Genomic DNA, 10,544 nt, shown 5'->3' with positions numbered 1-10,544 from the left:
CCTCCCAAAGTGCTGGGATCACCATTTCTTTAGAGCAAATGTGATCTCACCTTTCGGATTCACTTAAGGTAGTGATTTCTCCAACCCTGCTGCACATCCCCTGACTCCACCTGGAGGACTTTGAGAACTAATTCCACCTGGGCCCCACCCAGGCCAGTGAAGCTGGCTCATCCATGCAAAAGGAAAAAACGGCAGAATGTCTCTTGGTTTCTTATCTCATCCTTTTAATATTTTTATTGGATATGAATATTTTATGATGCACATGACATTAGTACAAGCAGTCTACAAATAGAGCTCAATAGTCACACATATATTGGGGTGAGCACAAAACATTTTGACTAGAGGGGTGCAAGCAAGCAGGTTTGGAGAGCGCTAACATGAAGAGGTGACACGGGTCAGGTTCACAATTAATGATAAAATGGAGAAAAAGAGGGAGTATGGCAAACCATAGGCTGGGTCATGCCCCAACTCGCAGTGGGAAGATGCTATTTAGCTTGTTGCCATGCGAGGATGGGGGCCTAGGACTACTGGGTGTTCTGAGTTCTAAAGAAAATGCAGACCTTGGCTGGGCGCGGTGGCTCACGCCTGTAATCCCAACATTTTGGGAGGCCGAGGTGGGTGGATCACGAGGTGGAGATAGAGACCATCCTGGCCGACATGGTGAAACCCCATCTCTACTAAAAATACAAAAATTAGCTGGGCGTGGTGGCACGTGCCTGTAGCCCCAGCTACTCGCGAGGCTGAGTCAGGAGAATCACTTGAACCTGGGAGGTGGAGGTTGCAGTGAGCTGAGATCGTGCTACTGCACTCCAGCCTGGTGACAGAGTAAGACTCCGTCTCAAAGAAAAAAAAAAAAAAAAAAAGAAAGAAAATGCAGACCTTTAAATTTTATGTGAAATCTCCCATTTTTAAAATATTGGCACCTAATGGAATATAACAAAAAATGAACATCATAGGGGCTAAAGAAAACACTGGGCTGGATGGCCCGAGGGTGCCCCATCTGTGACTTTTAAACGCCATGCCCTCCTGGTCTACGTTATTCATTTAATCTCTGTGATGACCCTGTGAGACAGTGCTTCACTTCTCTTTTACCAATGTGGAAACCGAGGCTCAAAGACACCAGGGGATGAATCCAAGGTCTGAGAGACTCGAGTCTCAACACGATGAGACCCTGGCCGCTTTGCTTAACAAGACATTCCTGTGTCTATTAACTGCATGGGAATGAGTGCAGGCCGTGAACCACTGCAATTCTGGTGGCAGGAAAGAGTTTATTCTCAGTGCACCTTCAATGGACAAAAGCTCTTCAACTTCTCAACTACTGTGAACACCTACACGAGAGGGCAACAGGCTGGGGAGAGGGCGGCTAACTATTCTCACGATTTCTTGGGACATCAGTGGGCAGGAGCCAGGTCGGAAAGGGAGAGATGTGTTAACGGCATCACAAGACAAAACTGGCGGAGGGGTCAGAAAGAAAGATGAAAGCATCTACATCCAGGTCAGTTCACCCACACATAACAGTACTAGAATTTCCTGGATATTTGACTATGTGCTGGAAATTGTTCTAAGTCTGTAACTAGAATCATCTCACTTAATGTTCACCTTGGGAGTGGTGCCTTTCATATATCCCCATTATACAGATGAGGAAACTGAGGCACGTTAATACCAAAGGACACAAAGCTAGTGAGAGTTTTAAAGCTCAGGTTTTAAACCCTACTCTCTCTTGTCTCTCTGAGTCTCCAATGTCATCAGGATGGGCCACTGAGGTTCTTCAAACCTCAGTTCCACCTGTTATTACATAAGAATGAGGGACTTACAGAAAAAAAATTATACTATGCTGGTGAAATCTGTGGAATAATGTAAATAGGGCTGTGTCTCTTTCAAGAGATCAGCGAAACTCCCTAAAGACAGGATATCAACTTTATTTTAATTGTTAACATCTCCTTCCTGTGCGCTGAGCATAGAACTCAAAGCTCAGGCTTTTACTTAGGTTCGTCTTAGAGAAAGGAAAGAGGCCAATCTTCAATGAGTCATTTCTCTTTTAGTTTCTTTGCCTTTGGGGATAGAGGCTACAGAAGAATGGGAATGAGAATTCCTGCTTTCAAACTTCTTATAGAAGCATTGTCCAATAGGACTTTCTTCAATGATGAAAATGTTCCATATCTGTACCGTCCATACAGCAGTCACTAGTCACATGAGGCTATTAAGCACTTGAAATGTGGCCAGGGCAACTGAAGAGCTGCATTTTATATTAAAATTAAAACTGAATTTAAATGGAAGTAGCCACAGCTAGCTAGTGGCTACCATATTGGACAACACTTATGGGTGTGGTAAGAAACTGGGATGTCTCTAAGTTCTGTCTTTCCCCAGAGGGCTGGGTCCACTCCAGAGTCTCTGAAAAAGCTTGGGAAAGAGGAAAGTAGGTTAGGCTTTGTCACATGCTGGGCTTGTTCCTGTCGCCTGCCCTGGACCTTGGGGGCTGAATGGCTCACATTTTTAAATCTGAACAATTTTTGGGGAAGAAGGTCCTGTTTAACACCAAATCAGACTATAACAGAGGGTCATTTTAAAACATATAAAAATTCATGGGCACCATTTCCTAGCTGTTTTGGATTGGGACCGGGGTGCTACAATCTAGGGGCCAAGAGAAGTCTCCGCTGCCCTTGCTTAAGCCCATGACAACACTGGAGGAGAAAAGCTGATCTCTCTTTCTCCTCTGCCTGTGACTTGTGCTCCTTTTAGGGTTTTGCTTCCAGAAGCTGACCTCTGAGTTCTGAAACGATGTCTGTGAGATCAAACGGCAGAGGCATCGAAACGTCATCCTTTTCCCAGTATGGCCGACATTCTGGCTTCTGATCAGCAGGTAAAGTCCGGGCAATTCGCGACTGGCACCTGGAAGAGTAACAATAGGAAATTAATCCATGGGAGGAAACCCCCAGAAGACCTCAACCCATAGGAAGCTTGGAGCAACACCGGCCAATGCTCCAAAGACGGTCCTCTGGGGTGAAGGTCATGGCGATGACTGAATGCGGCTACAGGCGGAACGCAGGTGTTTCTAAGGAGGAAGGCTGTTTCTGATGGTCCGGGCTTCCTGTGCTTTGACTCCCAGATTTGTATCATCTCAGGTGGCTGTGTAGAAGCCAATCATCGGGGAAATTCAGTTACTCTGCCTTTAAAATGGTGAATTATTTTTTCATTATCTCAACTGTTATTTAAAGTGTGTGATTAAGCCATTATCAGATTTAAATGTTTGTGGGATTTCGATGTATTACTAGATTACTGGGAAAGATTAAATTGAATTTACTGCATTAAAACGTCCAAGAATAGATTAAACAATATTACAGGCCGGGATTGACTTTGGAGATCCTGGAGATTTACAAGTGTCCCAGCTTGCTGTGCTCAGAAAAAGGCACTCCAAGGAGACACCGATTTATAAGGATATATGCAAATAGAGGTTAATAATCATTTCCACTGATGAAGAGGTGGGAAAAACTTCCACAAAATTAAATTAAGAGGCTAGCAAGAGTTAGTCCCTAAGGAGAACACTTAAATCATGGTTTTTATTGAATGGATTATTCATCAATAGTAGAGAAATTAATTATCATATGAAGCTAAATTATAGCCTCACAGGAAAAAAATTGGGGCGACGTTCTCACACCTTGGCAGGCATCTGTCTCTCAGAGAGATCGGCTTATTTAAAAGTGACCTGGGAAAACTCAGTGGCTTCAGCTTTATTTATCTGCAAAATGAGGATCACAGAGAAAGAAACAGATTGCAATAAGGAATGAACGATTTCTCGACTCTCCTGGAGTACGTGGCAGTGAAAATGTGTGGACCAAAACCAGACACTATGAGGGCATTTGGGACATTGCACACGTGCCTCCCTCCACCCCCGCCTTCTCTGCATTTTTGTCTAAATCAACTAAAAAGTCATGCTCACTATTTGTCTTCTGACTGTGTAGGACTGACTATGAAGAGATCAAAGAATGGAATATCCTGGCCCCATTTCCAAGCCTGATGGTAGAGAGGGTTCCTAACTGAAAGACATTTTCTTCTCTGGGGAATTATTAATGGTGAGGGGATCCCCCCGGGAAAACATACTTCAACTTTACACCTATTTTCGCGTGTGGTTAATTGCTACACCGGCATCCTATGCACTCAATCCGTCGTACATTACACATAACATTCTAATATATCTTCGGCTCTCTGCATCAGGCCCTGATAATAGCGTCTGTTAACATGCACTAAGTACTATTATGTAGCACATCACTTCATAAATAATAAGATTAGCTGACCCCGGGGCCTCAAGAAGAGTAATGTGTTTAAATGTTCTCATTATTTATTTAAAACAAGAATTAAAGCAACAGAAGCTGCTTTTGACAATCCTCTTAGCATAAATATTAAACTGTTTGCACTGATAAGCTACACACTGCACCGAAGAACAGAGGGTGCGTTCTGCAGACTACTTAATCATAGGTGTTTGAGACCATGCCGCTTGCTGTCATGGTTCTGAGGGTGCATCTCTGTCGTTCTAGAGACAGTCTCTAAAGCACTTGAAAGGGATGTGGGGGAAATTAATATTCAAGGGAAGCTGCGACTAATTACAAAGGAACTCTGCAAAGCTTTTAAAATTGTGCTTTCTCTCTGTCTCAGAATCCTGGAGTAATGCTCAATTTACCGGGTAGGGAAAGTTATTCCAAATGGAGCGTTTCAATCTCACAGTGGATAAATTATCCATGCACACATTATCCTGGCTGGCAGATTAAAGGGCTATGATAAGTGTCGATCCACCTAGAATCTCATAAGGCTTGTAGAAAGTCAATAGAGATGCTTTTTCACCTGTCAAATGGGTTTTGCCTCCGTACTTTGTGAAAGTATTAAACACATTGAAGCCTGCTGCAGAGGTTTGCTTGTGCTGTGTTGTACAAGTTTCCCAATCCCGATGGCTTTTCTTTTGGGCAAAAGCTGTTGCAGTTTTCGGCTGTTGTTCTTCTCATCAAAGGACTGGCTGGGGCCAGGCATGGTGGCTCATACCTGTAATCCCTTGCATCCTGGTAGGCCAAGGCAGGCAGATCACTTCCAAGAGTTTAAGATCAGCCTGGGCAACATGGCGAAACCCTGTCCCTACTAAAAAATACAAAAATTAGCTGGGCACGGTGATGCCCACCTGTAATCCCAGTTACTCAGGAGGCTGAGGCATGAGAATCACTTGAACCCAGGAGGTGGAGGTTGCAGTGAGCCAATATTGTGCTACTGCACCCCAGCCTGGGCAACAGAGCAAGGCTCTGTTTCCAAAAAAAAAAAAAAAAAAAAAAAAAAGTAAAGAAAGAAAGATAAAAAGACTGGCTGGTACGGGAAGTGGCTCCTTTGCATTCAAGCTCTGACAGACAAGAGGTACACAGTCACTGCATCCATCTGGGTCAGGAGTAGAACCCTTTGTTGGGTTTCTTCAGAGGCTTCATTCAGAAATTTCAAGATTGCTTTAAAATTTTTTCTTTAATGTCCAGTGTTCCTTGCCAATTTCCAACTGACAGTAATAGGGGCCAGGAAAGGGCTCGTTATGGGAGGTGATGTATTACCCATGAAAAAGGACAGACATCCCTAACTCAAATGACGTTGTGTGATTTAGCATCATGCCAGCCTACAGAACTGATAAAGAGAAGGCTGGGAATTACTTGAAGGCACATCTGTCCCCCTTTAGGGTTTCATTTCTTTTGCTCGGGTCACTCATTCTTCCTTCTTGGATCTCAATTTCCAAAGATGGGAAGCAGGGAGACTGCAGCATGGTGGTAAAGAGTGTGTTCTCCGGATTGCCGGAGTTGCTGCTCTCCAGGGGCATGACATCTTGGGCAGGTTTTGTTACCTCGCTGAGCCTCAGTCTGCCAAGTGGTGATGGCAATAATAGTATCTTACTTATGGGGTTGATGTGAAGATTACATGAATTATATGCAGAAAGTGCTTAGAACATTTCCCGGCACATAGCAAGCGCCCAATACCCATTAAATAATATTATCACTATGGTTACTTCTACTCCAGGTACCAGTGGCAGATGAGAAATGCCAATGAGAGAGCTGCCTATTATACTTGGGCTGTCTCCTTCCTTCCTACTAACTGGGTGCGGAGCCTCTAGACGGACTCCTAGGGGAAGCTCTGGGGATACAGGAGCAGCTCTTTCTGGCTTGAATCAAATTGCACCTAAGGCTGGATCCTATCACATTGTGACATCCCAAGACCCTGAGGCTTATGTATTCAAGCTGCTACAACTTTCCAGTGTCAGGCTAAAATGTTCAGATTCAGAAGGGATCAACAGTTGTTCCTGAAGACCTAGGATTGATAAAAGGCACTGGCGTCTGGCCTTCTAAGTGGTGGTTGTTCCAGATTGATTTTTGCATTTACAGGAAATAAAGTTGGATTGTTTCTTAGCACATAACACTCTATAGTCTCTTATAAAATAACGGGGCCCCAAGTTGTCTTATGAAATGGGTGAGGAATACTGATTGTGATGGAAATTTGTTGTCCTGTATTTACTCCCACCGTTCCCAACAACAGGATTCTAATTTTCCTGTGGGGTACCTGTTCCTTCCCTATCCTTCATGACTTGATGTGGGTGGGACTAGCTCCACCACTATAGCCAGAGGAGAGCCTTGATTGGCTTCCGCTACGTCAGTACATCATGCTCTCCTAGCCACAGGGAGTGGTTTAAGAGGAGGCATATGACCCAATATGGGGCAAAATCAAGAGACTAAATCAGAGGACTGGTATGGGAGCTAAAGGAAAAGACTTTCTCCTCTCCTGGCCTATGAACAATTAGGATGTGTGAATTGGAACTGCCATCAACATTTTGCTGCCATCCAGCAAGGGGTGGATCCTGGACCATGCTGTTTGAGTATCTGGGTCATGCTTCACTTAGATGTTTCAGTTTCATGAGACTTTATTGTCTGAGTTAGGTTTTTCTGTAAAGAATCCTAGCTGATATGCTGGCCATGCTTCCTTTCTCTCAGTTATTTCCTGCCTTTTACAACATCCATTGCCTTTGCCAAGTGGATTCAGGTAGTCTCTCTAAAGTGAGATGTTGTGGCTGATACAGTGTAGTGTGTGCAGAGAATACCTGGGTGTGAACCCACGAAAACACTGACATTTGGTTTTGTTTCAAATAGTATTTCTATTTGGGACAGATTTCTGCCCAGAAAACAAGAGAATGCTGGTCCATCCACACTGGCCTTTGCATGAAAATAAGCCAGTTTTCAGGACTAAAGCTGGATAATGTTGCTAAAGAAAGTTAACAAGATTCCCTTCTCGGTGTCATTCCCAAGTCCTACTGAACCCAGCTAAACAATAAAAAAGTTACAATTTCCCCTTTCAGTCCTGTCCTCTCTAATCCTATCCTAAGGAAAAATCCCATTTTTAAAAATGTTTGTTGGGTTAGCAAATCAACTTGGATCTGTTCAGAAAATACTGTCCCTTTCATGAAGCAGTTCAAGGAGAGCAAAGGAAAATAATACATATATACACATAAAATATTGTATACATATGCTTTATATGTACACCTATTATTTTATATATAAGTATTTCAAATATAATATCATAAAATTTTATATATACATATTTTATACAATATACTTTATTATATATTATATATAATATGTAATGTGAATTTATAATATGAATTTAGGAGGAAGAGAGATAAAGTATATACATAATATAGTATGTACATGTACTTTTAATATATTATATATTATGCTATATTTATATACAATATATTTATTATATTACATATAATTATGGATGACATACATAAATAATTACATATAATATTGTATATATAATTATATATTTATTAAAATATACAATTATATGTATTTATTATTATACAATTATATATTTTATATATTTATTACATAATTATTATATCATTATATCTAATATGATATATTAGATATAATTATATATTTTTATATTTATTACATAATTATTATATTATTATATTATATTTATTACATTATAATTGTATTATATATTATAATTATATTAATTATAAATATATTATATTTATTATATATTTTATATTTATTACATAATTATTATATTACTATATATAATAATTATGTAATAAATATAAAATATATAATTATATCTAATATATCATATATAAAATAATTATATAATAAATACATATAACTATATACAATATATAGTATATTACATATTATATGTGTATATAAAGTATATATATAATACATATATATTATTTTGACTCAAAGCACTGTATAAACCACCTCTTAAAACTCTCAGCTCCTTAGGAGTGGTTCTCCCTGAATGACCTAGTGACGTAACAGGAAGCAGCCGAAAGGTGTCACACTGGCTGGCTGCCAGCAGATTGTCCAGAAGTCCCCCCGACCAAGGTGTAACTCATGAAGGGCTTCACTGCCCGCTGATTTCCCCCAGGGCTGCACTTACATTTAGATGATCGGGATTGCAGCTACATTAGTGAACACTGGTCACCATGCTAAAATTAACCACTTTAGCTAAAGTGTGTGTTAATTATGGGTATGCAAGCAGTCAATAAAAGGTTAATGCAAAAGTCAAAGGATAAATTTCTTCCCTTATTGCATCACTTCACAGACTAAATGACTAACATTATACTTTGTGTTTTTAATCAATAGGTTTTACAGTAATGTGCTGGCCATTGATTTTAAGAAAACATACACGGTCTTCTTCCTTGTCCCTAAATTTTGCAACAAATAAAGGAGGACAGGTAACATTTCCACTACTCTTGATGAAATGATACAGAAAGATTTCAGGAGAAATGGTTTCTGCTGAAAGATTCATCAGAATAAGCAAGTGTAACACACACACACACACAAACACACACACACACAGACTAGAACTTGATGGAGAAATATTAGCAAGCATGGGCCACTGAAAAGAAATGAACAGAAATGAACTCGTAAGAGGGAATTCTTCAATGGGAAAGAGGAGAACAACTCCTAATAAAAATAACAGTTGTATTTTGTACAATGTTTAAATGTCCCAAATAATGTCGATCCACAGTGCTGCTTCTTACTTTCCTAACAACCTAGGAGAGATGGCAGGGGTAGGTATTTGGATCCCCAGTTTGAGTGAGGGCTGCCTTACTCAAGGTTTGATGGAATGGTGCGCAGGGGAGCCAGGGCGGGTCAGACCCCTGGACATCTGGCTGGCTGCCCTTGTCACTCCGTTCCATCTTTTTCATGGATTTCCATTTGGACTAAAATGGATCCTGTCCATTGACTAGTCAGCTATTCTTGTCAAATTTAGATATTTAGTACATTCCAAATCATTTCAGAGGGAAGAAGCAAATGTTGTTTTTACCTCTAGTTTCTAGAAGGACTATTATTATGTCAGATGACTGATAAAACCTAGTTTTCTTTTTTTCATTCTTTTGATGGTGACGCTCTTACAGCGTAAGTATCTACAGTCTATAGAAATAAAAGATACATGTTCAGCTTCTGAGGGCATAAACTATCTCTAATTATTAATATATTCCCTGGGTGACCTTGAGAAAAATATCTCAACCTCTTAGTTTCCTCAATTATTACACTGAAGTTAATGCTTCTCTGCTTTACTGGGTTATGTGAAGATAAAATCAAATAACGTATATAAAAGCACTGTAAAATATGTAAAGTACCATATAAATGTATAATTATGCCTCAACATCCCTTTTCTTATGTGATACAAGTCCTATTTTTAAAACCTAGCTGATCACGCAACATTGGCCAGAGGGCTTGTAATGCTCGCAAATAAAAATGAAAGAAATCACACTTCTAAAGAATAGAGCAGTTTAAACAGACAGCTTCATCAGAAAATACCCAATGTTTAAAAGTCTCCTCTTCTTTAAGTCAGTGTTTTTTCTGGAATTTGAATTTAAGGAGTTGACAGTCACTTGGCCTAACGCTGAGTAGGAGTCTGTTTGAGGGCATCAGCTACGTGATAACGCATTCTCCTAATGCACCATAGCATAAGCCAATACCAAGGCTTAAGAGGCCCCAGGAGCCAGGCGCAGTGCTTCACACCTGTAATCCCAGCACTTTGGGAGGCTGAGGTGGCCGGATCACGAGGTCAGGAGGTCGAGACCAGCCTGAACAACATGGTGAAACCCCGTCTCTACTAAAAATATAAAAATTAGCCAGGCGTGGTGGTGCGTGCCTGTAATCCCAGCTACTCAGGAGGTTGAGGCAGGAGAATCACTTGAACCCGGGAGGCAGAGGTTGCAGCAAGCCAAGACCACGCCACTGCACTCCAGCCTAGGTAACAGAGTGAAACTCCATCATGAAAACAAAAAACCAAAACCAAACCAAAACAAAACAAAAAACCAGGCCTCAGGTAGAAAACACTGGTGTTACATCAAATCCACATGAACCTGGAAAACCCACCTGCCAGGATCCGCATGAAAAAAGCAGGAAATAATGATGTCATCGGGCAACAATCCTCTCAATGGCCTTACGCTTTAAAGGGAGCGTGAGACCAATATGGGACCTTCATGTCCTCTGTTCACTTCAGTATCTTGA

The 10,544-nt window shown here is 40.8% G+C and overlaps 1 protein-coding gene across 11 annotated transcripts in view; it reads right to left on the bottom strand.

Annotated features, from left to right (window-relative positions):
* Positions 1 to 205: 205 nt before the first annotated feature.
* The window catches only part of FTO (FTO, alpha-ketoglutarate dependent dioxygenase), a 413,322-nt gene continuing 402,983 nt past the window's right edge, over positions 206 to 10,544 (bottom strand). For 6 of the 11 annotated variants that reach the window (XM_025369991.1, XM_025369998.1, XM_025369997.1 and 3 more), the window contains one exon: positions 208 to 2,889. In XM_025369991.1, coding sequence (XP_025225776.1) covers positions 2,736 to 2,889 — 154 coding nt within the window. In that variant the 3' untranslated portion in view covers positions 208 to 2,735. Of the gene's footprint in view, positions 2,890 to 10,544 lie in introns of all 11 variants that reach the window. The other 5 variants (XM_025369995.1, XM_025369994.1, XM_025370001.1 and 2 more) reach the window with 2 other exon arrangements.

Source organism: Theropithecus gelada, chromosome 20 (assembly GCF_003255815.1).
Source record: "Theropithecus gelada isolate Dixy chromosome 20, Tgel_1.0, whole genome shotgun sequence".
In the NCBI taxonomy this organism is placed as follows: Eukaryota; Metazoa; Chordata; class Mammalia; order Primates; family Cercopithecidae; genus Theropithecus; species Theropithecus gelada.
Note: the sequence above shows the minus strand (reverse complement) of the source record. Positions and strands in the feature narration are given on the sequence as shown.